The 26,075-nt window shown below is 43.7% G+C and overlaps 11 protein-coding genes across 11 annotated transcripts; 3 read left to right on the top strand and 8 right to left on the bottom strand.

The window, feature by feature from the left end:
* Nucleotides 1-26: 26 nt before the first annotated feature.
* On the bottom strand, nucleotides 27-3,644 carry TOF1 (LALA0S11e02036g1_1; the record flags this gene model as incomplete). The annotated part of the gene is made up of 1 exon (XM_022775178.1): nucleotides 27-3,644. One exon carries the CDS (start codon nucleotides 3,642-3,644, stop codon nucleotides 27-29), a length of 3,618 nt encoding a protein of 1,205 aa, XP_022630555.1.
* A 709-nt stretch (nucleotides 3,645-4,353) lies between these two features.
* Nucleotides 4,354-5,490, bottom strand: LALA0_S11e02014g (LALA0S11e02014g1_1; the record flags this gene model as incomplete). The annotated part of the gene is made up of 1 exon (XM_022775176.1): nucleotides 4,354-5,490. One exon carries the CDS (start codon nucleotides 5,488-5,490, stop codon nucleotides 4,354-4,356), a length of 1,137 nt encoding a protein of 378 aa, XP_022630554.1.
* A 932-nt stretch (nucleotides 5,491-6,422) lies between these two features.
* LALA0_S11e01992g (LALA0S11e01992g1_1) lies at nucleotides 6,423-7,505 on the top strand (the record flags this gene model as incomplete). Its single annotated transcript, XM_022775175.1, has 1 exon — nucleotides 6,423-7,505. The coding sequence occupies one exon, from the start codon at nucleotides 6,423-6,425 to the stop codon at nucleotides 7,503-7,505; it is 1,083 nt and encodes a 360-aa protein (XP_022630553.1).
* A 646-nt stretch (nucleotides 7,506-8,151) lies between these two features.
* On the bottom strand, nucleotides 8,152-10,224 carry SLP1 (LALA0S11e01970g1_1; the record flags this gene model as incomplete). Its single annotated transcript, XM_022775174.1, has 1 exon — nucleotides 8,152-10,224. One exon carries the CDS (start codon nucleotides 10,222-10,224, stop codon nucleotides 8,152-8,154), a length of 2,073 nt encoding a protein of 690 aa, XP_022630552.1.
* A 262-nt stretch (nucleotides 10,225-10,486) lies between these two features.
* On the bottom strand, nucleotides 10,487-14,761 carry TAF2 (LALA0S11e01948g1_1; the record flags this gene model as incomplete). Its single annotated transcript, XM_022775173.1, has 1 exon — nucleotides 10,487-14,761. The coding sequence occupies one exon, from the start codon at nucleotides 14,759-14,761 to the stop codon at nucleotides 10,487-10,489; it is 4,275 nt and encodes a 1,424-aa protein (XP_022630551.1).
* A 1,384-nt stretch (nucleotides 14,762-16,145) lies between these two features.
* On the top strand, nucleotides 16,146-16,508 carry LALA0_S11e01926g (LALA0S11e01926g1_1; the record flags this gene model as incomplete). The annotated part of the gene is made up of 1 exon (XM_022775172.1): nucleotides 16,146-16,508. One exon carries the CDS (start codon nucleotides 16,146-16,148, stop codon nucleotides 16,506-16,508), a length of 363 nt encoding a protein of 120 aa, XP_022630550.1.
* A 147-nt stretch (nucleotides 16,509-16,655) lies between these two features.
* Nucleotides 16,656-17,702, bottom strand: GOR1 (LALA0S11e01904g1_1; the record flags this gene model as incomplete). Its single annotated transcript, XM_022775171.1, has 1 exon — nucleotides 16,656-17,702. The coding sequence occupies one exon, from the start codon at nucleotides 17,700-17,702 to the stop codon at nucleotides 16,656-16,658; it is 1,047 nt and encodes a 348-aa protein (XP_022630549.1).
* A 2,267-nt stretch (nucleotides 17,703-19,969) lies between these two features.
* On the bottom strand, nucleotides 19,970-21,610 carry BOR1 (LALA0S11e01882g1_1; the record flags this gene model as incomplete). The annotated part of the gene is made up of 1 exon (XM_022775170.1): nucleotides 19,970-21,610. One exon carries the CDS (start codon nucleotides 21,608-21,610, stop codon nucleotides 19,970-19,972), a length of 1,641 nt encoding a protein of 546 aa, XP_022630548.1.
* A 658-nt stretch (nucleotides 21,611-22,268) lies between these two features.
* PER1 (LALA0S11e01860g1_1) lies at nucleotides 22,269-23,333 on the bottom strand (the record flags this gene model as incomplete). Its single annotated transcript, XM_022775169.1, has 1 exon — nucleotides 22,269-23,333. One exon carries the CDS (start codon nucleotides 23,331-23,333, stop codon nucleotides 22,269-22,271), a length of 1,065 nt encoding a protein of 354 aa, XP_022630547.1.
* Nucleotides 23,334-23,478: 145 nt separating this feature from the next.
* SPC25 (LALA0S11e01838g1_1) lies at nucleotides 23,479-24,235 on the bottom strand (the record flags this gene model as incomplete). Its single annotated transcript, XM_022775168.1, has 2 exons — nucleotides 23,479-23,963; nucleotides 24,031-24,235. 2 exons carry the CDS (start codon nucleotides 24,233-24,235, stop codon nucleotides 23,479-23,481), a joined length of 690 nt encoding a protein of 229 aa, XP_022630546.1.
* Nucleotides 24,236-24,510: 275 nt separating this feature from the next.
* Nucleotides 24,511-25,836, top strand: ISC1 (LALA0S11e01816g1_1; the record flags this gene model as incomplete). Its single annotated transcript, XM_022775167.1, has 1 exon — nucleotides 24,511-25,836. One exon carries the CDS (start codon nucleotides 24,511-24,513, stop codon nucleotides 25,834-25,836), a length of 1,326 nt encoding a protein of 441 aa, XP_022630545.1.
* Between the last annotated feature and the right edge of the window lie 239 nt (nucleotides 25,837-26,075).

Below are 26,075 nucleotides of genomic sequence, written 5' to 3'. Positions count from 1 at the left end.
TTTACTATATAAAACCATTCATGATACTATTCTTCGTCTTCTTCGTCCATCCTTATCGTCCTCCGCCGTTTGTATTTGGGAATGATGGCGACATCATTTTCTTCCGTGAGCTTCTTATCAGTGGTCGTGTTGGTAGTATTGGCGTTTAAAATTTCCGATTCTGTGGATTCTGGTTTGTCTAACTCAGGATCGTCAGGTGAGTTGCGATGATCAATGTGGTCTTCAATTTGATTCTCCATGATTTGTGCTAGCTTGGGTGCTAAGGATTTGCCGCCGGGTGCTTCAGTTGCTGTCAACGACGATGGGCTAGGCACGGGCCCGTCGAAAAGAGCCGTGTAATCATTGACAATTTTTCCAGCATTGTTGATTCTTTCTTGTGCGAAGGCCGCAAACTGCACAAACTTGTGTTGAGGAAGAGAACCGTGGTATTTGTCGAGTAGGAAACGCATAAACATCTCGTTCTCGTAAAATGTGGCATGTGCAAATTCGTCATCAGAATCATCAGAGTCACTGATTATTTCGGCGCTTGTAACCTCCCTCTGTCTAAAATCGTCAACAGCACTGCTGGGGTCTTTTTCTTTAATTTTTGATACTCCTTTGACCCCAGCCCGTTGGGTTTGTCGCTTACGCACGCTGCTTTTCTTTTTTGTGGCAATGCCCCTCGAGGAATCATTGAGATCGATACCCTTGGTGGACGAGTCTTTGGTCAGAGATTGAAAATATTCGTTTTCTTCTTCACTCACTTCCTCTGCATCTGCCGCTCGCTCACCCATTTCGCGCGAAACATCACTCGTTGCAAGGCCTTCATCTCCCGGTCTATGCAAATAAGAGGAAGATGGCTCACCGTTGGGCGTATCAAATGGATTATTCAGATACTTCATGATAAGGTCAATAAATGTCTCCACGTCAGGAATTCGACAAGAGGTTGAAAGAAAGCAGCTTTCGTTTTCGAACCTGGAAAGTTGATAGCTGCATAGTTTGAGAAGAGCTCTGAAATCCGAGTCTCTGTGAAGGTCTTTACGAACAGATGATGATGTGGTCTCAAACTGCTCACGCCCAGTCGTGCTGCTATCCATTTCTCCCCTCAGAGCTTCGTCAAGCAGCCATGTTTTCATGATCGCACACGAACGCTGTAGGTTATCAAGTAAGGCCTCAACACTATTCTGCTTTTCTCTATCAATGAGTGTTGATACCAATATTCCGAACTTGAAATCAAGGGTGGTAGAAGGGCTCATTCCCATGAGTTCTTCCGTAGGCTTGAAAACAGATGGCGTCGCAACGCGATCGATGTTAAAGGACAGTTCTTCAGCATACTTTTGATAGTGTCCTGTCTCTCTATCATGTATAACAGGAAAAAGTATCCCCACAAACCACGACGGGGACTTCGTTAGCCGTACTTTCAATTTGGATGTGAAGATAGCTGCAAACTTTGTAACGTGTTTTCGTGCTCTTGATATGGTGGGCAAACCAGTTGGGCTTAGCATGTCCTTCAGTAAAATCATGAAGTCTATTCGATACAGTAAGGACTCTTCTTCGGCCGATACGAACATTCGGTAAAGAAATTGAATGCACTTTTTTATGTCTTCATCAGTCAGCTCTTTAAAGTTCTCGAGGTAGCTGATATATGTTTTGATTGTATTGTCGTTGGCAAAAGATCTTTGCAATTTTTTGAAGTTTACTCTGGTTCTTTCTGTGTTGCTTTCGAGCAGCTCAAGGGCTTCTTCAAGCTCGACCCCTTCCTCTTCAGCCAAATTTTTTGCTTGCTCGAGGACAACACTAGCATCATTTTCTGTTGCTGACATTTGTGACTGTTTCTCTTGTCGTTCACTTGTTCTTTCCACAACTTTGAATAATGCATGCACTAGATTGACACAGCCTCGAACGTAAGAAAGAGAATGATTGCTTGCTGTTCTAGGAATGCTTGAAAACAATTTCAAGCGCTCTTCCTGAAAAAGTTGGTACTCAACTTGTTCTTTGGCCTCTATTTCAAACTCGTTCTGGCCCATACTCTCAATTAACGAAATCAACTCTGTATAAACTATCATTCCGGCATGAACAACCGCCCAGACTTTACTTTCCATGCCCTTCCGTAAAAGTTGTCCCACGAGAATTAAGGCCGTGTCGCGTAGAGCGAAAGATATAGAACTAATGTCAGTTTCGTCATTATTCTGTTTCGCAATTCTGCTGTACTTCAAAAACCATGAATAAAATAACAGGTACTCAATTTGGTGAACAAGTACCATTTTGTCATCTTCCGTAGTAAAGTAATCGGTCACGCTGCTCACTACAGAGTTGAATCCGGATCTTATGAATTCTTCGATAAATTTGCGGAAAGTTAAACCAGTTGATTGATTCCAGTAAACGGTTTCTTCATCAGAGCTCAAAAAATTGCTAGGTAATCCTTCCACTGATTCATTTGCTGTCAGTATTCTTTTATTCCATTTTTTGCGTGAGTCAAGTTTCTTCAGAGCGTAATCGCTATTCAATAAGTTCTGGCCGCCAGATACTGTCAGTCGACGATGGTCTGATGTTTGAATCGAAAGCATGGTACCAAAATTAGAGTGGCGCGTTGAAGTATTACGGATAACATTCTTTTTCATTTCGTGCTCTTTCTGTAACAGGCCTGAAAGATCTGAGCCACCAAGTCCATGCTCCTTATTTGCAACACTTTTATTCGTATGACTTTCTACTGATTTCTTGCGATACAGTACCGAATGATTTACATTTTTGACCAGAAAAAACATGAGCTCGAGTAATGGCACATTAATGAAGGCTGCATCGAATTCTTGGTTGATGGAATTTGAAAATGTGAGCAGTAGACCGAGAACTTTGTTACGATTGAAAGCCTCAATAACGGCAGCCAGGGAAATGTCGTTTTTAGATACGTTTGGCGGCAACATATCGGTAGCGTTGATGCCCTTAGACGCAGTCTTTTTTTTATTGCTCAAGGTTAGATCACTGGGCTCAATAGCGGCCACATTTCGGAGAAAATTCAAAACAAGTCTCAAAACCACATTGTCTTTCGCACTTCGCATCCGTTTCTCAATTTTTATTACCTCTACTGCTAACCTTACCGCAGCTTTTAGCACTTTACCGTTCTCAACACTCAAAATAGCGTTCTTATAGATGACTTGGCTTTTTTTTAGACTTGAATAGTGTTCTACCTGATTATGCGTCGATTGATCAGTGAGAATCAAAGGCCAAGTCATGAGTACCATTAATTGCAGCGCGTTAAGTGCTATTCTATCATGATATTCCTTGTTCTTGATGTACTCCTCTATTTTCCCACCACTTTTCCTGACCCTTTTAGCTGCTGCTGAGTACGCGTTTTCCCAGCTAATCAAGATTGGTAGCAGATCATCCGTCAGAATGTTATATTGCGCTGCTGCTGCTGCTACATCCCATCTTGATTGGCGTTCATCGACCAATTTGAACCACCGCTTGAGATCTTTCAAACATGCAAGGCAATCATCACCAATCTTATATGGAGGTGGGTCGGCATCAGAACTGTGGTCCGGCCCTCCAATTGCTGTAGACAAAAGTGCGATTCTAGCTTTTAAAATTTTGGATTGGTCCGCAAATTGGGGTTCATTTTTCAAAGTTTTTTCCATCCCATCATACTCATCGTCCTGGCCGAGCTTCATGACTCTGTACCAGGCTTCAATTGGTCTTAAGTCGGGAGATTGAATGGTTTTGTTCGTTAACTTTTGGTCTATCTCTGACGCGTAAATTCATGTATTTTGGCGTGTCATTTATATCATTGTCGTCGTGAGAGTTGACAACGTGAAGACCGAGTATTTATGGCACTTGTCGCCAGTCCATATTTACTCGAGAGTAGCGCGCAAGCTGGGTTGAATTGAATTTGTAGTAGTAGTGTAATTATATTGCTAAAAACAGAACTAGTTTCGGAAATTGGTGTCCCAAATATATCTTGTTTTACCACCTTGAATAAAATTGAAGTAGAAAACTCGAAAAAAAATTGAACTGTGGAGTCTTTTGGGGTGTGCTAGGACACTTTTCTCGGTTTGTCATTCAAGCTTTCAATACTATTTCATGCCCGCTTTTCCGTTCGAATTCTGAGAATGAACTTCTGTCAGCTTATAACGGCCTCCATATCACTATTTAATGGAGCTGTCGCTGACACATGTCACGTGCTTGTTAATGATCATACCAACGGTGGTGTTGCTCCTACCACAAGTTTGACCATAGTGAGGTTGCAATGCTTGCGAATGTTCAACGTTTTCTAATTAAGCAATTAGCCTCACTTTTCAGGACTGCTCATTCTAACCTCTTTCCCCTACCTTAGATTTTGTCATGAAAATGCTTTAAATTAGCTGTATTATATAAAAGACCCTACATATTCTGCATAATAGAGTTTCTTGTCGAAGGCAACTGTTGGGCCATATTTGGGATTATCCCTGATACGCTTAGACTTTTGACTCTATTCACAGCATCCATTCCGTAAAATCCAAGACTCATAAAATAAGCCACGAGACCAGATCCAATTCCAGTACTCATAGAGGTGCCGCTCCTCTGAATCTCAGAATACGAGTCTAATCCAACACTTGGAACACGTACACCGGCGGCGAAAACATCCACACATTCCCCATGGTTAGTAAATGGAGCAAGCTGGTCATTTTTTGTAACATCAATGGATCCAACTGTCAATACCCCATATGCGCTAGCAGGGCTAATACTGCAAGCACTCTGGTTGGTGTTACCGGCAGCTGCAATTACTGGAATTGATAAATCACGAACGATTGCCTCTAGTGCCGAATTGAGAACCACATTTTTCTCCATCGTGTAAGGTATTACCACTAACGATGGTCTATTTGTAACGGCTGCCAGCTTGGTAGCATGTTCGAGAGCTCTCAAAGTGCTTATCAAAGAGGCAGTACCATCAGCATCGCCGATTCTTACGTCGAAAAGGTTGCATTTCTTGGCTACACCGAACTGTGCGGAGCCAATGACACCGGCAACAGCAGTTCCGTGTCCATGTGGATCACCTTCAAACGCAAGACCTGTAGCATAATCGGCCACTTTCTGCACCCGGCCTTCGAAACCGGGATTTTTCGCATCAATTCCGGTGTCAAGGAGATACACGTCAACGCCGATGCCTGCGTTGGAGTGATAGATAAACGTGGTGTCGCTCTTGAGCAAAGGAGCCTTCTGCGACAAACGCGCCAAATGTGGTGGTGCATTTGCCTGAACCACGTATTCGGCAGCTGTCAGCTTCCGATCCATAGACATGGCCATTATACGCCCATCGTAGTACATGGCCTCCAATATCGAGTCTGGGAAGTCGCCATAGATTGCCTGAAAGGACTTACCAATATTGATGGCACCTATTCCTTTTTCTCCGTTCATTTGCTCAAAATTTTGACTGAAGATCTCACTCACAGCTTTAGTGTCGCTGATCTGGGCAACAAATTTGACGGCGTTTGTCAATTTGATGCCCAGGATCGCGGCGATGATGATGAATTTCTGCATGCTGGTGACGATATACCCTGGAGTTGTCAGTCTTCCGAATAAATGCAATAATCAAACTGCTAGTCCTTATCAAAGAGAGTAATGCTCTGATAAACAGCAGCAGAGAAAGATGCATGTCTCGAGCCTGTTCTATTTTTTTGTGTGTGTGTGTGTGTGTGTGTCATCGGTAGCTGTTGACCCATACTGGCACTGACACTGTCGCTGACACCGGTGCCAAATAAGTATGAAGTGATAATATCATAATTCGTGACAGCCAAGTACAAAATGATCTGTCACCGGTGACACGTTGGTTTATAATGACATGGAAATCGTTAAAGACTCTTGATCAACCTCTCGGGTTCATAAGATCATGCACACATCCAAAACTCCATTACCTCTTTTCATATCCACAACCGACCAATCTACCGTTCACGAAAGTCTTCTTTCAACCAAGATTTCCACGCCCCATTGACCGCCCTCCTTGGCATTTTATTTTTTCGCAGCTTTTTCACACCGGCCATCTCCTATATACTTTGAACGGTAATAAACACGAATAGGTTCTTGACGCGTTCTCGAGAGAGAGAGAGCGAAAAATATCACCCGAAAGAAGTGCGGCTCTACTATAGGGTATCAAAAACGGGATATCGGTGCGCTTGATATATTGGATTAGCGTTCAGTAAATTGCAGTATTCCCCGAAGAGTTTTTTTTTTCTCACCCATGGGTTGTGAGCTGTGGGCTGTAGTCTTGATTTATATAGCTTGTAGAATTTAGGTTGATGTGCCGGTCAAGACTCTTGAGATTTTAGAGAGATCTCCAAAAAAAGAGAAACCAGTACTCTGAGAGGAAATAGCTGGCTATTTAGAGCCTTTGGAAATTTTGGTAGCCGGACTACTATAAAAATCAAGCCAAAGATTTCTAGTAATTGTACAAGTATATTATCGGTTGTGAAAGGATGCCAAGATTGCCGGGACCTCACGGCCCAAGAGGAGGTATCACTGCAGCAGACTTGGCTTTGGAAGAATCAGAAAAATTAGCTTGTAGGACATGCATGGCTGAATATGAAAGAGAGATTTTGGAAAGTTTGCAAGAATTGGAGAGGGGGACTGGCAGTTCCAAACCTGGAATTGATCCTGTCATGATCGACAGTCAGCCTGAATTGGAGTGGTATATGAGGCCTTATTTAATCGATTTCTTGCTGGAATTGCATGCATATTTCAGATTGAGACAGGAAACGTTGTTTTTGGCATGCTCCATCGTGGACCGGTACCTGTCAAAACGAATGGTCCGGAAGGCCCACTATCAGCTCACCGTTAGCACAGCGTTGTGGATTGCAGCCAAATACGAGGACAAAAAAAGTAGAACACCGCTTTTGAAAGAGCTCGTGCATTTGTGTCGCGACGTTTACGAAGCCAAAATGTTCGTGCAGATGGAAATGCATATCCTCAGCACGCTGGATTGGTCAATTGGGTCTGTAACATCCGCCCACGATTGTCTGGCCCGTTTTCTCGAAATGGACTGCTTCGAAAAAGACCCAACGGTTCCGTCAATCGCCCATCTGGCGTCCTTTCTTTTGGAGCACTCAATGTACGAGAGAAACTACCTTCAGCATTCTTCCACAATCCGAGCTCTTTCTGCGGCCCTGGTGGCATCCAAGATGATGGAAAGTAGCAGTTTGGCAGACCAAATTCATATCAGCATGTTTCCAAGCACAGGGCCTTCATGTCAAGGTGATCTAGGGAAGAAAAATGCGTTGACCGCATTGACTTTCACCAGAGAAGCTCTGCAAGAAATCAAAAAATGCGGTTTACAGTTCGTTAATGACATCTTCAGGACAAAAATGCTCCCGAAACCCTTTTCTGCCGTACTTCTTCAAAAATATCGTGGCTCTTTTGTCGAATCAACCATTGATCGTTACTGCTCACAATATGTTAGTTTGTACACTTCCTTCTGTCAATTGACGAAAGATCTGAAAGTAATTCACCAAGAAAAGCTCGACCTCACCTTAGAAAATTCATTGAGAAATTCGTTGGCTTGAGGCCCAGAAGTTTTGCAAACACCGAGTACCTAGAGCCCTTCAAAGCTGCATACTGGAATAATGAGTCTCGTGGTGATTATTGCGGGAATAACGAAGTGATCAATTGCGCTAGTAGTGGCTGGCCTTCCAGTCCATATGTTTCAAATCCGCCTACATCGGCACATTTCTCAGAGTCTGGCTCAACCACACCGTACACGCCTTTATCTTCATCAGGATCGGTCTTCAGTAGTAGTTACTCGAACTTATCACAATCTTCCGCTGATTCGCCGATGCTGTCCCTCACTGGTAAACCAGTAATGACAAGGTGGAACTCCTATTCTCAGGGCTACAATAATCCACACAGAGTTTTGACCCGACTCAACAGTGTCGAGAGCAGTATGATGGAATGAATGCGTATGAAAGCAAAGTTTTGCGTCAGTTTCAAGGTTTGATGCTTCTCGCACAATGATATATCAGATGACAGACACACTATAACAGTCTTTTACTTTAGTACAGATCAACTCAACTCATTAATTATAATACAATGATGAACTTCGGTATGATATCATTCTACAGGCGCTTGAGCCATCTCGACTTTTTAAAATTATTGTTTTGAAGCTCATGGAACTCAATAACACTTATGAAAAGCAGTGCCTTTGGCTTGTGTTTAGTTCCTTATACTCTTTTCTTCAATACTCTTCCCGACAAATTTATTGCGAGTGGTGTCCAGTAAAACAACTTGATCATCCCCAGAACTAAACTCTTCATACAATGAGGCGGAAGATGTCGACGCAGAAACGTCAGATTTGTACTCAGTGCCTTGGTTCTCGCGGCCAGCCTCGAAAACAAGCGGTCCATTACGCTTCCCATGATTAACTGTTTTCATCAAAAAAGTATTTTTGGCCTTTTGTAGTGGCGGAGAATTCAAATACCAGCCGTCGTCTGTCGGAGCTTCATCCACATATGAATCTCTGGCCAACAAAACGTAAACTAATAGAGTTGCAAAAGCAAATAGCATAGTGTAAGACAATCGCTGTTGAAATTTGGCGTCTCTTGTCACACGTTCGAGGCTCTCTAAGGTTTCAGATACTAGCTGATCGTTTAACAATTTCTGATCTTCCAAAGCCTTTAAAGACGATTCCCGAAGTTGTTGTGAGAAAACAGTCAGTTCTCCCAAGCTTGACGAAATGGTTTGATTGAGAGCGTCGACTAGAGTATCAAACTTTCTAGCTTGATTCTTCTCTGAATTGGAAAACGCTCTGGATATCAACCTGCTCTGCTCCTCAATATATCGCAAAGACAAGGTCGAATTGCTCTCTAGAAGAGTGAGTCTCTTGATAATTGTCTTGAAAATGGATTCTTCAGTAGAGGACGATGGTAGAGCACTGGATGTGTCAGGAGCACTTTGAAACTTTGATGGATCACATATGCTTTGGTTATAGGTTTTTAAAAATTGATCAAAGCCCAAGTACGGTAATACCGTTGGACATTGTGCGACCCTGAGCCCTATTTTCGAGATCGGAGTCAAATTTTGATTTGATGCAAAATCTGGAAGCTGACATTTATCCAACGCAGCGCCAGCTGAGGATAAAACAGCCATCTCTTCCTCGATACACTCCTGCGTTTTCTTCTCCACATTTCTTGCAATCTCTTGCTCTTGATTATATCTTTCTTCCAACTCGTCTAGCTTCACATCATCCATCATCGTCTTCCCGTGTACTCTAATAACGGATATTGGGCAATAAAACTCGTGCCCAAAGTGCGAGAGCACTTCTACTCTGGCGTATCTTGCCCAAATAAGGGGATTTGGAATATCAAACTCTTGTATGTTCCGCGTATTGTTTGCGTTAAACTCTCCTAGGACCTTCCATCCGTTTTTTGGAGGGAATCGATCTGATACCGAGAATCTCAATGTTTGAAAAGTGGACGAGAAAAATTCGTAGTTTGCAATGGCGATCTGTTCCACCAATATGTCTTGGCATAACTCTATAATCACAAATTTGCTTGACGCAGAACATGGAGTCAAAAGATACTTGTCTTTGTTCTCATGAAGTATTGAGTTTGCTCCTGAAGCCTCGGAATTCGTTTTAATGATTGTAGCAGCACAGTCTAAAGACGCGTAATTGAATCTGTGTTTGTACAGCTTGCCCTCGGGTTCCTCGTCTGCATTGCTCCCATGGGACGTGAAAAGACCGACATCAATCTCTAGTTCGTCACCGATCGTTTCACTTTTGAAACCAGAGGGATCTGAATACTCAACCGATCTGAAATTCGGATGTATATCCCTTTTGGAATCTTGACTGAGCCTGATTTCTTTCCACTCGTCAAAGGAAGGAATCTTTGTGTCGTTGTCATTCTGCTCTTCGTCAACATGAGGCGAAGCCAGTGGATCAGCATCATCTGACAACGAAACGCTCGAATTTGACGGTTCAGAAGGGATGATAGGATCTGAGCTTCCTTGATGTACGATAATTGTGCTGGTTTCGGTGTTATTATCACCGATCACTAAGTTCACAGCGGAAAAGTTACCTTTTCCTTCGTCTGTTTCAAATACTCGAAACGCATCTTTCTGTAGTTGCTCTGACTCCACTAAGAAACCCTTGCTGGCAGAGCCTGACGATGTCGTGGAAAATCTCGCCGACGTTCCATCGGCTTGACTAGCATCAAAAAGTGTATCCCCGAGGCATGATACAATACTGAGGAGTCCCAGGAATCCAATGAGCCAGTGATGAACTCCCATATGAGAGCATAAGGCCATATGATAGCCTTGGTGGCAGGTCTTTTGACGTTGGATGGGCTCTTCTGATCAACATATCACTGAGAATCAACCAATATTACCAGTGTATACTTTTGTACGGGAAAGAGCCTAAACCAAATGCCGAAAGACCCAGAAACTTGACTAGACTAGCCGCCGATTTGATTCCCTTTCAGTCTATGTAATGCCTTTCATTAGGCTAGCTGGGAAGTATTGACTCTCTTTGAATTCTTGTTCCTTGCTTCTTTTATGAAGCTTCTTTTTTTGATGCGTTTCTGTTCTGAGCTGTCCGAATCTTGATCACTAGAGATCTGGTATTTGACTTCACAATTCTGACGTTTTCATTGAAAGACACTGCCGAAAGATCTACTGAACGTCTGTGTGGAGAAATTTTGATAAACCTAAGAGGAAGAGAACCAATTTTGGTAATCGAACTTTTTACCAACTTCTTGGCTTTCTTTGGAGAGACAGGCGCAATGGAGTCTGATGCCGCAGTACCACCAGCACCAACGCCACCGCGCGATTTGGCTGGTGAAGATGGTTTTTTGACGGTGGTGGCATTGAGTTTCACTTTCAATGACGATGACTTAGGTGTCATCGAAGGTTTTCGTTTGACATTGATTTTGGGTTTTGGAGTTAGATGAACCTTCAAGATACCTTCACGACGTAATTTGACCACACCCTTGCCCATATTCTTCGCCATGAGTTTCCGGTCTTTTGGGATCGTGAGCCTCACGCAAAGCCTGTCCTCCATTTGATAAATTACACGTACCAAATCGAAAAGACTTTTTTTCTGGTAGACACTCGCCAATGGTGAATGCAAAGTATCCCAAGTTATATGCTTTAAAGGCTCATAAGTGGCGAATTTCCGGCGCATTAGAGTGATCAATCCGTTCATTGTTCCTCGCAATTGCATTTCCCTCTTATTGGCCGTCTCAGCGCTAAAACTCTCCACAATAATATTAGCATCCCCGAGTTCCAAGGCCTCCGCCTTAACCACCGTGTCGGCAGTTGTGTGTAAACTCTCAAAATCATCGTCAAAAATGTCAAGACACCTTTTGTCGGCTATGAAATTGACGGCGTCAATAAGAGACCCAACCAGGTTCACCCTGATGTAAGGATCTGGATGAAAGAGCATGTGCTCGAAAAATAGCTTCAAAGCTTCTCTATTTTTGATTCCGCCTTCTACAAGAAGAATTTTGAAAGAAGTCAAAAGCAAATCTTGCATCCCCTCACGAAAGTGCCTGCAAATTCCTGGCGATGAAGTGGAGCTTTCGTTCAATGCGTACTCCAAAATTTGTGAGATATCGTCGTAAACAAAGTAACCATCGACTGCTAGCCTCAAGTGTTGGTCCATGATACACTTTGTGACCAGTAACTGATAAGATGGTATCCATTGATCAAGGTTCTTGAACCTTCGCAATTCATGGAGCAAGTCCCGGTAAAAGGGTTCATCGTCAGGGTCATTGAGAGCGCTGGTGACGGCACTCCTAATTAGATTTACGACATATATCGTATCGTCGTAGCTGTTTTCTGCGTTCTCGTTGTATCTAACGATGTTGAGCAAGAAGCGCTTAACAAATTTTGGGCAGACATCGTTGTCATTTTTTACCTGCGAAAGGAGATGGGGAATGGCTCCTTGTAAAAAATAGCGCTGGTAAGAGGAAAAATCGTTATTGAACGGAATACTAGAGTTCTCGTAACAAAAATAGTGCTGGAATATCTTAATCAAATGTTTTGCACCTCCCATAAAACTATCTGAGTTTGCCTGAGACACTATAAAGCTGGATAATGCTTTGCATGCCTCAACTCTCACACCATAAAAATACCTATCATCCATAGCCGTACGAGTCAAGATCGAAGAGTATATCAAGGAGTTCTCATTTGAATTCATCACAACATCTTGGAAAAACCTTATGCTATCAATCTGCGCTTCCACATCCCGATCCTGCTGCAACTGAGAAGCAAACATGTAGTCCGGCTGATTAATGTAAACTTTGCACACCCATTCAAAATCAGCATCAATTCTTATCCACTCGAAAGCCTCGTTCTGCTGTTGGAACTCATCACCTTCGCTTGTCATAAATGGATCTGTCAGATTCCACTGCTGGCAATCTTTCGCACCCATTAATACATCACCGAGACAATTTACGAGCACAATATCTTCGTTTTCCTCGTCAGCACCAGCCATGTCTGCTGTCTCAAAAGGTGTTTGATCTTTTCCTTCGTGTTTGGCAGATTTATTGATCTTCCTCCTCCTTTTCAACCTTTTATATTTGGTGTTGTATTGAATATCAAGTTTCGTGAATGTGTCTTTGAGCTCAACGATATGTTCGTAAGGCGTACCATCGGCTTCGTGAATTCGAATTGTCATAGACCCGGTGAAAACAGGTATCAAATTAGTGTTCGGGTATGTAATATGGCTCAGGGCACTGGACTGAAAACCTTCTGCACCTACTGTCTTATCCTGAGCAATTTCTTGAACCTGGCATTGACGAATTCCCATTTCCACAACCATCCGCTTCTTATTGAACCGTTGGGTGATTCGGAAAATAGGCACACCAGATCCAAAAACCCATTCTTTAAAAAAGTTCTCGAGCTTGTTCTTGTTAACACGTTCACAAACATGTTGAAAGTGTGACGTCGAAATCGTGCTATTGGGAAGATCTCCTGACATCGCCTGTAAGAAAATCTTGGGCAACACACGAGACATACCAAACGATCGTTCTGTTTTAGTCATTCTGCGATCTAAAATGTATAGCACAATGGGAGCCTTCAGCTTTATAAACTCCAGTTCTTTTGAGAGAGAGGTGACAGGCATAGAAGCATGAGCAAAAGCTCCTGCAATTGGCGGCTTTTCCCAGTCGCGATCTGCTACTCGTTCAGACAAAGTTTTGACTCTGTATTTGAACTCATTCAACCCCATCAAGTGTTTGGAAAACTGCAGAGACATGTAGCCTGCCATCCCAATGCAACACCAGATATCATTCAGCTCCAGGGGTGTAACGTTAACCCCCGACCATTGCGTTGCCAATGCCCAGCTTAATTTGTCGGTTGTTGAAAAAGTAAGATCAATGATTTCAGGAGGATACAACAGCCTAGTGTTACAAAATGTAGCGCCAGCGAAATCCGTGGAATCATCAGGTATTGATGGCAAAAAGAGGAGGCAGTAAGAGGTAAAAGAATATGACCCGAATTCTCGGGCGTAGAAGTCCAGTATTTCTTGCGCAACCAACGTTGAATTGAGAATGACTCTTTCATCGACATCGGGACTCGGCAGTGTGTAAACTTGGATGGGAATTACATCTGGTTCCTCGTCATCTGGAATTTCCGCGATAGCTGCTGTTTCATCGCTTTCCTCTTCAGGTTCGCCGTGAGTCTTGATTTGCGGCAAAGTCCAAGCTTGAAAGGCGCCAACAGCCCAGCCTATATGATGTGGCGCTACCGGATTAAAAATTTGAAAAGACACGAGCTTTCTGGACAGATCGGTCGGGTGCGGAGCTTCCTTTCCAGTTGAAAATTCTGAAGCGCAAACGACTATGTCCCGATTAAACGGATTATCCTCTTCCTCTTCGTCATCGTCCTCTTCGTCGTCGTCGTCTAATTCATCATCATGGTCATCTTCGTTTGGCTCTCCGTCTGCATGTCGACGAGAGCGATGTTTTGAAATTGGTGCATCTTCTTGATCTATATGCCGTCCTGAATCGGCATTCTTAACGTTATCATCTCGAACCTTGCGTCTTTTGTTGGGCTTTGTGACTCCTATGACATTATGGGTTCCAATGTCCTTTACTTTTTTGGGCACACTGAATTCCAGCTCCCATGTGCATTTCTCCTCCATGGTATCAACACACGGCAGCCAGTGAGAGGCACTTGCGTTCCACTCCGTATTAACCGTGCACGCCGTCCATAGATGCTGTTCTCTGGAGGTATCGAATTGTAGTCCACTGGTGGGGTTTTGGAGCTGGTAATTGATTTTGATTGTTATGGGGGAATAAATTGTATCTTGGGCGGGAGTGCGGATGGATGGTGTGATTGGCGTGAAGGATGACAATGCATTTGCCTCTTGGAGTGTAATTTTGACCGAAGGTGGAATTCTAATTGTGACCTGTGAGCGGGTTGCGTCTGACGATTCTGAGGGTAAATTGAGCTCTGCAAATTTGTTCCTAAGGAAATGTGCTTGCTCTACAGAGTTTGTATCGAAAAGTGGTAGCTCAGAGAGCTTCCCCGTACTGTATTTGTCGGCATACCATCTGTAAGGATCATCGTGAATGTAGTGATCACAACGTCTATTTTCGACGATGACATCTGTGATTTGGATTTCTTTGCAATCCAGTGTCACGAATTCCAGCTTATCGCTGAGGGGTATTAAAATGATTTCTGCAGAACCATTCAAAGAGTGATTTGATAAGTCTAAATCTATGGACACCCGCTGATGTGCAATTTTGAAAGCTGTTTCCGGCGTGGTAGCAAGCGTTTGGGATCCCAATCCCACTTTTGGAGTCGATTTATAGTACGCCATAATTTGGTCAATGACTTAAAAGGAGGATAATCTAACCTAACGATAAGAAGGACCGCCAAGATGTTGATCTTTTCTTGAAGTTCATCTGGTAAGTTTAGTATACATTATACATGTAATTACAATTTCATATTCGTACAAGGTTATGAGGTGTCCAAGAGCACTGGCGCAACTTCAAAAATGAAGCGATAGGGGCTAGCGATGGACGCTAGCGAAAGCCAAGTGGTACTAAGCAAGCGTTCGGAAGAATAAGAGGGTTGATTTAGCCAAATTTCGGTAATTTGTGAATAGCTTTGAAGTTCGGTCCCGACGAGAAAGATTGTTGAAATTCATGTTTCTGATTTTACGAATATCGCAAGCACAGACAATAACCATGTCTCATTCGTTAAATTTCAGCACATTTAAAGATGAATTTCTTCCTGACTACAAGTACTGCTTAGATTGAGTTCTTCATGACATTTATTGATGTTTTGAGAGCTTCCACATGGCTATTCTCCGCTGGTCGACGCAGGGGACCATTTGACTCAGTCCTTTGAGCCTCTGTGGTAAGATGCCTAATTTTTTGGAAGGATTACTTAGCTGTGACGCATACATCCTGTGTGTGAGAGATCGAACCACTTGGACATAGCCGTGGGTAATGATGCCGGTCCTTTTCACTAAGAATAGTTTTGGGAATAGTTGAATGAAGGTTAGTGGTCTATGACCTACAAACGAAATCAATTGTGTTTTTCCAAGACCCATCTATTCTTTATGGATTCCAGTAATTCTCTAACTTACCAACTACCAAGTTATTATAATTTGAGCTTGTTTAGGTCACGTGCTGTATTGCGACAAATGACAAAGTGAGTGGAAAACGATAAGACAAGAATCATTTGTTGTGATGAGCGATCCTGCAAAACCTTCTGCTAACATTGGGTTGCAGGATTATAAATATATGAATTACAGCCTGTGCACTCCATGTTCTCGTACCGATGTATCATGCCAAGTCAAGAACCACAATTGGGAGCTATTGAATAACGGTCATCTGACAATCATTGATACCAGACAGTTTAATCTATTTGAGTCAATTGAAGGGTTTCCTAAAAGGTCTTTCACCGTGTTTTCCGTAAATTTTCCGCTGTAATATGAGCATATCACAACCCGTACACAAGATACGCTGTTAAGGATCACCGCTTGCTGCTTCTTACCGCAAACGGTATCACTATCTTCCAAACTAACAAACACCATCACTATTTTCCAAACTGACACTGTGGATCAGGACTCGAGGACCTGCAAATTGGAAAAATATCCATACAGGGACCTAGCTCTACGAAAGAGAGTGCGAACAGCGACAACCACCGAAAAACCTGGCTTCTTCCCTCTTTTGTGAGGCCAGACGTACGTTGCAATGATACCAGAGCCTATTGATCCCGCTTTGCTCCGCGAACATGCGTTTCAAGACATTGGGGACCTTGATATCGTGCTAGCGAAGGAAACGTATACGGATTTTGGAGGATTCAAATCGATATTCCAGTACGGGTTAGGATATTTCAACTACGGATTTGGACTTGACCGAGAGGTGCATGAACGCAGCTTAAGTTGTGTTTTGAAATCCTACATTGTGGGCCACTATGTCGTGTTCAGTTTCGTGGCATTGGTTCTGGCCGTGCTATGCTATATCGCTCTCATGCAGGTCCAAGGGAGCTTCAGAAGCACTAACTCCACTAAAGCCGACAAAGACGGCGACAATGTGTACTATGTGAAGGTTTAAAGCAAGGTGTGGTTTGTATATTATTAGAGTATCATCCGAATATGTTTATCACGAGTGGTATAGCTGTAGGTAAGACTGATAAAATAGGACACTTTTGAATTTAATAGCGAAATGTATGTTTAATGAAGGTTCTATATCCGTTTAGGCCTACAACGGCTTTTGCTCATCGACCCATGCTTCAGATTGGAGCTCGGGTACTACCGAAATCACTTTGCCTGTTTTTATCACGGACTCAATGTTCTTCACCACAAACTCTTCCATTTTCTTGACGGTTTCGACCGTGTGTGTACCCATGTGAGGAACGCCGCAGACGTTAGGCAAATCGAGTAGTTCCTGGGGCACCTCAGGTTCGTGCTCGTATACGTCTAAACCGGCAGATCTGACTTTCCCGGATTTCAAAGCAGCAATCAAGGCTTTTTCGTCAATTACCGCTCCACGGGCTGTGTTTACAATCACCACGCCATCCTTCATCTGGCTTATGGCCTTGGCATCGACAATGTGGCGGGTCTTGGCGTTCAATGGGATGTTGATGGACACCACATCTGAAACCTTCAAAAGCTCGTCAAACGAAACGTACTCGCATCCATTTTCGAGTTCTGGAGCCAATCTCTTCCGGTTGTGGTAGACAAATCTTTTGAAGCCAAAAGGCTTGAGTCTTTCGACGATGGCACGGCCAATGCCTCCTAAGCCTAAGATCCCGACGGTTTTTCCTTCTGGATCGTGGCCAATAGGAGCTCCTGCTGCTCCTCCCGAAGAAGACCATTTGTGCTCGAGCATTAGTCTATGGCCGTGCTCGAAGTTGCGCAGTGCTCCCAGAAGCAAGAAAACGTGGGTGTCAGCTGTAGCGTTGTTGACCAATTCAGGCACATTAGACACCTGGATGTGTTTTGCAGCGAACTCGGCCACATCGATCTGGTCGTAGCCGGCTCCGTTATGACACACGGCTGCCACAGTAGCTGGCAAGGCCTGTGCTAGCTCTGCATCGAAACGGCCTGTGTTGGCCACACTGGCAAAAGTTCTGCCTATGACCTGGGTCTTGAAAATTGGACTTTTAGGGTCCTTGATTGCCTTGATGAAATCCGCTCTGGTGCTGTTTTCCTCGACGGTTATCACTTGGGCAATTTGCCCAAGTTTCTCCCACGCTTCCTGGGCGTATTTAATAGCTCCTAATCTTAGTACAACTGGCTTGCTCATTCTTGAATAAAGTGTGTGTGCTTCTGTATGTATGTATGTATGTGTGTGGAGGAAATCAAACCAAGTGTATCTTTGGCTCTTTACAGAATCGATAGCCTTCTACCCTAATCATATAATCAATAACAAGCCTTTCTTCCCTCTTACTTTACCCATCTGAATATATAAACTACCTTAGACCACTGTGACGTTATAACGACCTCTTTGGCCAATCAAGAAGCCGGAACTACAACAGTGCCGTAAACTATCGATTCGGGCCAGAGCGAATTCGCTTCAGATAAGGACAACAACAGCGTCGTCATCAGGTGTCGAAAAACCCGGGGAAAAGAGCACATGTGTCTACGCACCACACACATATGTACAGTGATAAGCAAGGTAACAACGAAAATGCTTTGGAAATCCGGTTAACAGGTTACTACACTGAGAGACATCCATTTACCAAGGCTCTGGCAAACAGCGTCGGTCGGACGCTTGAAATGCGGGTAGGTGGCCAAGAAAGTGTGGTACATTGTCCACTGCGGAAGGTTGTATTCAAAATAGTCTTTTTTCGACACGGTGCCTTTGTTTTTGGCACTTGAAGAACCGGACATTGCTCTTTAGGGTGACAGACAACCGCAGTATGATGAAATGTAGCCGATGGAGGTGATGCGCAAGACGGGCATAGGTGGGTCAGAAGTGAATGTGTGGAAAGCGAGTACAACGACAAGGAAGTGAGCTTAGTCTGTTTAAAGCGGATAACAAGAGTCAAAAAGCGAAAGTGACGAGAAACTATATGGATCTGGCCAGGGACAGATGAACCTGTCATGGTGTATGTAGATATACAGTGCAGGTATAGAGAGGAAGTTTAAAAGTTGAAATCACGTGATAAAACAAGGAAACAAGGCGAAACTTGGCGCGATGCCCATTTGTCAATAGCTACAGATGGTAGGAGCTTGTCTTGGATGAGATCTCGTAATATTGTAATGGCGCGTATGCATATATATCTGTTGTCCGTAATAAAATCCCAAAACTTCATCTTGTCGTACCTTTTTACCTATTTCTCTCTACGCTGCCATAATTTCTCTCTATCTTATCACCGTGATTTTTTTTGGATTTGGAGGTGGTACTTCCGCTTCCCTGACTGTTAAGGCAAGCCTTGTTTAAATTGGAAACATTGGTAGTTGGAAACAAACGAGAAACAAACGGGAAAATCATATGTGCATCGCTGGATACGGCAGGTTTTCTGGTGACCCTGGAACTTTTCAAAGGCATTTTGGCAACAATGGAATCTGGAAACAAACTGGAAACAAACTAGAAGCAAGTAATTTGAGTCATTTTGTACGGTTTATGTGCTTTCCATTAGCCTGGATGCTCTATGCCGTCAAGTTGCAACGGACCAGTACAGGAAAACAGGAGCTATCGCTATAGATCCTTGTACATGTGTTTACTGACAGATTATTCTTGGCGGGACAGACTTTCATTTAGTACAAAGTATCGTCACGTGTTATTGGCGTGACTCTTATGAACATGCTAGTACGTACTCACACACACACAAAACGCATTCCAGATTCTGGAACAGAGCTCTCTCCCATTATGACCAGCAATTCGCTGTCTTTCTCTGCAATTGTATTTGTAAATGTGTCAGCCACCTTCTCCATTCCCGGTCTCATGACCTCTGAGCTAATGCGAAAACGGCACGATGCTCCAAAACTGTTCGCTGGGAGTCCGTAACTTTGTTGTCTGTTTCAATCAGCCCAGCAATAGATCAAAATTCGCACCTTGTTCTTATGCGGCAGGCAATATTTGCGGCCTGGGACTAAGATAAAGCTTTCCTGGCTTGCACTAGAATATTCGGCATCCTGATCGATCGCGCAAGCGAAAACTACCTTTATCTTTGTCTTCGGTAATTTTCAAATAAGCTTTTTCCCAAATCTGATAACTTCCAAGTCCTCAAGAGAACACCCGGATCAACTCTTACTAGTAAATTAAACGTTAATTTCGAAATCGACGGCTTCAATGCCATTGTGGATGAAGCCACCGTATTGTTATGCCTTCACTTACCGCTTCGGGACAAGTTATGTCTGAAAGCGGTCGCCGCCCTTCTTATTCATCATGCGCTCTAATGCAGTGAATGCTCAATTCCGCCTCATTCTCAGGTCATGCACATTAAGCTTTTTGAACAGGAACCGAAATTCCACATAAATAATCGTTCACTGGTCTAACGCAAAAAGGAATTTCACCATCATTTCACTAATCACTTTTCCCCTGTAATCGCTACCATAGAGTGAACCTTATCTCTGACGATCCCGTCCCATCAGAGACGACGACATCAAATTCTTCAAGGTGAATTCCTCCCCCACTTTTGCATCTAGCGTGCTTAATTCTGCTGGAGAGAACCATTTCGGGAAGAAGAATGACACAATAACGGTTGACAAAAGCACGACAGGAAATCCCAGTGCACCACGGGTGTTCAAAATCGCAAATTCAGCGGCGAATCCAACGAGACTCAATGCCAAAAATATTAGTAGCTTCTTTATGGGCACAGCATTGAGATCATTACCCAAATCTCGCTTTGACTTTTCAGTGATAACAAAAAAAATTCGGCCAACTATAGCATTGTTTAGCAGTCCGTAAAGTCCCATCATAAAGAAAAGACCTGAGAGCACTGCTTGGGGAATTTGGCCCAAACACACCAATAAAGGTCGCGCCATTGTGCCCAAAATCATCAGTCCCTGTACGGTATTCGTGAACCGTTGTTCTACGCATCGTACTACTTGGCCTTTTTCATCGCGAACCAAAAGAGTTTCCGTGTGCAGTGGCGCTTGCGGGATCAAGCCATTTGGTGCTGGAATACCCAAAACACCACTAACAGCTGTGGTCAATCCCAACAAAGCAAAATCAAAATGAAAAGTGGAGGCCTTTGTGAGTTTGTATTCAGATCGCTGTGCCATCAGTGACGACACGTTGTGGTCAAAGTAAAACAGAATTGTGAGCACGATACCAAAGGGTAGTGCCAGGAATACGTCTTTGACAGGGATCTTAACGTACGCGAGCCAAGTGCTGCGATCTCGCGTATCAGCGGTAGGGTGAAATGATTTGGTGATCGGCAACTTTTGAAAATGAACATCTTCCAAATAGCCACCGAAATGTATAAATGCAGACCAGAAAACCACAGAAAGTGCTGTGGAATAATCTGCAATGAAAGTACGCAGTTTGTGATTGAAAAACGGAGTTCGCACCGCAAGCTTGAAACCAAGTCCAAAGACTGCCATAAGCAACGCCACTACGATGCTGGCGTAGCCCGCTGTCAAATCAATTGATCCCTCATACTTGAATTGTCTTGTGAGGATCTGAATGCCTTTCTGGACATACACAACGTTGATGAAGAGGCCAAAAATGTCGCATGGGAAATTCGTAACGTACCGTAACCAGCAAACCGTATTGCTCATGGAGAGTGCAAGATGCAGAGCCATGGCCCATATACAAATCCAGAACATGAATCCGAAAAAGTCAATGTTCAGCGGCTTGATGAGGTCGTACACAGTGTAGTTAAAGATTGAAATGGGCCCTGTGACGCCCACAATGCATAATGGCTGGCCTGAAAAAAGGCCGAAAACAATTCCACCCAATGCACTGGCCAACAACACCTCGTTTACCCCGTATGACTGGTCTGTCCTATCAAACATATCCTGGGCAAATGCAATAGCCGGCAGCAAGTTGTTGAAGTACGTTTCTACGACGCTTGGGATAACTCTATAGTCCCATGCATCTGTCCAGTCAGAAACGTAAGTCGGTAGTCTGTCTTTCACGTCCAGCACAATTCCTGCCAGCGGTTTTGGGAAGCGTGCAAGACGCTCACTCCAGCGGTAACGAGGTTTATACTCCTCTTCGCCTGGAACGTCCAGATCGCTTGAAAAATCTGTTTTCGACATTTTTGAATGCATGTAATGGATTATTCAATGAACTGCCAATAATAAAGAGAATCCACGCCCGAAGTCAGATTCTCACGCTCATACAGTACAAATATCGTTTTATATCAATAGGACGCAATCAGTACCAAATGAAGTCCCAAATCATCATCTTCTCGAGACATCTTTGTAAAAATGTATTGAGTCCAATTCCTGCATGGTAGAATGATGAACCCTTATGCAACTAATTAATCTTTTGTCACGTGCCTCTCATCACGTGTTTTAGTAAACGATAATGGATGAGCAAGAGAAGACGCTTTACGGTTACGACTCTCTGCTTTGTGGGTAACCCAATATGAAGTGCCCTCAGTTGGATTCTGTGGCGACTAACTGAGGTGTCTGTGACATTTAACAGAGCGGGTAAAAAGTTTGGCCCAATAGGTGCTAGATAATGCAAACCCTGATTGGACTATCGTCGCTCTCACGGACTGGTTGAATCTGCATCACTCATAGAGAGGTGTCTAAAGCGTTTTCCAGGCTAATTTGCTCTCCAACAACTTGAAGATTTGCATGTGTATCGATTGTTTTGTAAAATGAAAGTCCCTCGAAACTCTCGACATATCAGCACTCGAAAAGCGTACGATATTTGCTTGCCATCTCACGTTCGAAAAAAAATGGCCCTTCAATCTTCGATGCCCGCGTCACAGACTTCCAAGTATCGATAGTCATCGATGAAAAAATCGTATAGTTTCCATGAAGGAATCACCGTACAGGCATGCCAGATAGCATGCGAGTCTATCTGCCATTTGTAGCTGAAGAAATCAACGAGCTCGCACGACATGGACAAGGAAGTGCCAATGACAAGAGCCGCGGGTACGACGCAAAGGTCGAAAACCATCGATTTTCGGATCTTGTAATGTGCTTTCCGCGGTTGTCTCCTCCGTTTCAACTGCTTGAAATTTTTGTACGCTAGCACCAATAGCAGGATGTATTGTAAAACACCAAATGCCACATTAAACCTCATGTTGTAGGTGTAGGACCAATCCAAATATTGCCGCACAATGTGCATACCGAAAATAAGCAGAACCGTTCCTGAAGCCATACGAAGATAGGTGTCTTGTTGGTACAGCCGCCCAACACGAATAAGAATAGCGTGGAATGCACTCAGAACGGTAGCCCCAGCGAAAAAATAATCCAGCTTTTCAGTGATCTCTAGATCACGAAAATGGAAGATTGAGCTTGAAGTCCAGGCAAGCATTCCTGCCATTGCCACGTAAACGTATTGATTCAAGACTAGATGAGCTTTACTTTTCAACGGCGTTGCCTTAAGTTCACCTTGCAGCAGCCGGTATCCACGGTAATGAGGAACGAAATTGGCGACACTGAAGATCGTAGAAAACAGCTCTTGCATTCCTAGCATCTTTTTGAATGGCCATTTGCCGTGGAATTGTACAACTGGTTTACCCTCGTGTATGCGCAACTGAGTAATGATCTGCTGGCATTGGTAGTCGCAGTGAGCAGTGCAATCCCAAAAAAACAAACCGCTCGCCACTGAAGAAGCAGGAATGAAAACGGCATGTGATCCCGATGCTGTACCACTTGGAAAATCCTCCTCAAATCCGGGACACCTCAAAGCCAATTGACAATCTTCCACGCATTCCGCGAATTCGTCGAGCCTATCACCTATTGAGGCTAGAGCAGTGCTGAGCGCAATGTACACAATCAACAACCTTTGAAGTATAAGCATTGTCTGACTTCTGGTAAGGCCAGAAGCGTCTAGAGATGGAAACAGTATGAGCTCGTGCTACGTTCAGTGCTGGATTTTAGATGTTTAATAGTTACGGACTCTCTGGTTCACTGGCCCAATATAGGGCATCTCATCGCATCGCATTCTACGATCCGCCGTCTAGAGCCCGAATCAAAGCGGCTCTACTCCCCTTGAGAAACGCGCCTAGGTCTCCAGTATCATTTAGATGTACTGAAAGGTCACTTAGAACCTGTGGTGAAAGTTTGGGTCTGGAATCTATCACTTTGTAGCTTTCCTGAGACAGATCGAGGTTAATTTCACACGATGCACTAGGATCAGACTCCAGTACTCTACGAAAAACAAACTGCAAGACCTGCGGTACTGGCGCCTCGATTTCTAGACCGAGTAGCTCACTGTAGACATTTGCCTCGGCAATATCACGCTGTTGTTGTTGTTGGAGCTGCTGTCTTTTCTGTCGTACATCGTCATGTTTCTGGGCCAAAAGTAGTTGTAACTGAGCTGAATCATCCGCCAAAGCTGCTCTTTCGCCATCAAGTTGCTGTTTGCGAAGTCTGAATACCTCTATTTTAGCAGCGCTCTCATCTTTTTCCCGTTCAAAACTCTCAATCTCTGCGAAACGTTAGTAAAACTGCTGATAGATAGTTGTTGATCTAAACCCATCGTTACCATCACATACCGCTCTTCAATAGTCTTTCATCTTCCATAAGCTGATCAAGTCTCGCATGAGACTTTTGTTGCTGTACTTGAAGGCCGTCAACGTCTTCTTTGTATGTTTCGATGACTTCCATCAAAGTAAGCTTGTGTTTCTCTAAAGCAAGCCGGAGTTTTTCCTGAAATGTCTCCATCTCATCTTGAAGTTTTGGGAACTCACTGATCACCATCTTTTTGCTGTTCTTGACCGTAGTTTGGACGCACAATGTTGTTGTTTACTTTTGTAGCGCTGACATTCCACTTTATTAGATTAATTGACAGTGTAATTGTAGTTACTCTCGACAACTTTAACAACCAAGTGGAAGAGCCATAAGGAGTCTTTCCATTCGAGAACATCAATCCAAGTCTTTGAATTATAATATATTCGTCCTGCTGTGAGTTGTCAATAGTCTCTTGATTCCTATTCTATAGTTTTGACTAGCTTTCTCACGTAATTAGCGGAACGATGAGTACTCAAGAGGTATCGCAAGATATCAAATTTCTCACATTCAACACCTGGGGGCTCAAATATGTGTCTAAATTCCGGAAACAACGCTTGAAAGCCATCGCAGAGAAATTGGGTGGGAAATCCAATGCTTTGCCCTTGCATGGTCTTTCAGCAACGCATTCCGGTGTAGATGACTACGATGTAGTTGCATTGCAAGAAATTTGGTGCAAATCTGATTGGGACTATATCGAGCGCAAATGTCAGCACAACTACCCGTATCGTCGACTGTTTTATTCAGGTATTCTGGCAGGGCCTGGCTTGGCAATTCTTTCGAAAATCCCCATTGAATCCACATTTTTGTACCGGTTCCCCATAAATGGGCGGCCCAGTGCGTTTTTCCGTGGTGATTGGTATGTGGGTAAATCCGTGGCAGTGACGTTGCTGAAGCCAAGCACTGCAAATGCGTATCCACTGGCGATTTTGAATAGTCATATGCACGCGCCATACGCAGCGACTGGTGACGCTGCCTATTACTGTCATCGCTCCTGCCAGGCATGGGATATGAGCAAACTAGCCAACCTGTACAAACTGGCAGGATACGCAGTGGTCATAGTTGGTGATTTGAATTCCAAGCCGGGAACTTTGCCACACAAATTTTTGACAAGAGAAACCGGGTTTGTGGATTCGTGGGAACAACTGCATGGTAAACAAGACCTAGCCCACATTGCAAAGCTGGAACCTCTGCGTCAAATCGACTACGGCGGCACTACATGCGATTCGATCATGAACACATGGCGCTCGATGAGACAACCGGACGAAGCCTGTAGACTTGACTATGCACTCATCGATCCAAGCAGGCTTGTCACTTTGCAAGCAAGTGTGAGATTCACAGAAAGAATCCCCGAGATTGGCAGTTTTTCGGATCATTTTGCATACAATTGTACCCTGCGTTTGCAAGCACGGGACGTCCGGTCACATACAAACGAGGAAATTGCGCGGCCCATGATCATGGAAAGACTTGAAATTTACGAAGACATGCTGAATGTCTTAGATCGCTATACCAAAGTCGCACACTGGCAGAAAATGTGGCGGGGCACGCATTTTTGGCTCACAGTGGTGTGCATTATAGCAGTTCACATCGCGATCACGTTCACTTCCAACCGTGCCAGTTGGTCATCGATTTTTTGGGCTTTTTTCATTACCGTTGCCGTTGCTACTGGCCTAATTGATGGTTTGATCTCGTTTCTGTTTGGGAGAAGCGAGGTTCGCGCGCTTGAAGAGGTTAAGATGGAGGTTCTGGATGCCAAATCGCACGCCTACAGATTGCTAGAAAACAAAGTTTGACATCGATTCGACGGTGTGCAAAAACTAATAAATTTACAGTACTAGAGTTTGATAGATTCGAATCGGAGCACCGCTTGGCGATTCTTTTCATGTTATGGTGGCAGTGTTTCACTTTTCGCATAGATAGTCTTTAACTGTCACCTGCCTCTTATTGAATATAAGTATTACGTCTAAAATTAAGGAATAGATAGATCCAAAGATGATTAAAAAGCTGAGAAGGAAAAAGAAGAAATAGAGAT

This window comes from Lachancea lanzarotensis, scaffold LALA0S11 (assembly GCF_000938715.1).
Source record: "Lachancea lanzarotensis genome assembly LALA0, scaffold LALA0S11, whole genome shotgun sequence".
Taxonomy (NCBI): Eukaryota; Fungi; Ascomycota; class Saccharomycetes; order Saccharomycetales; family Saccharomycetaceae; genus Lachancea; species Lachancea lanzarotensis.
The sequence above is the reverse complement of the archived record's forward strand: the minus strand, read 5'-3'. Positions and strand labels throughout refer to the sequence as shown.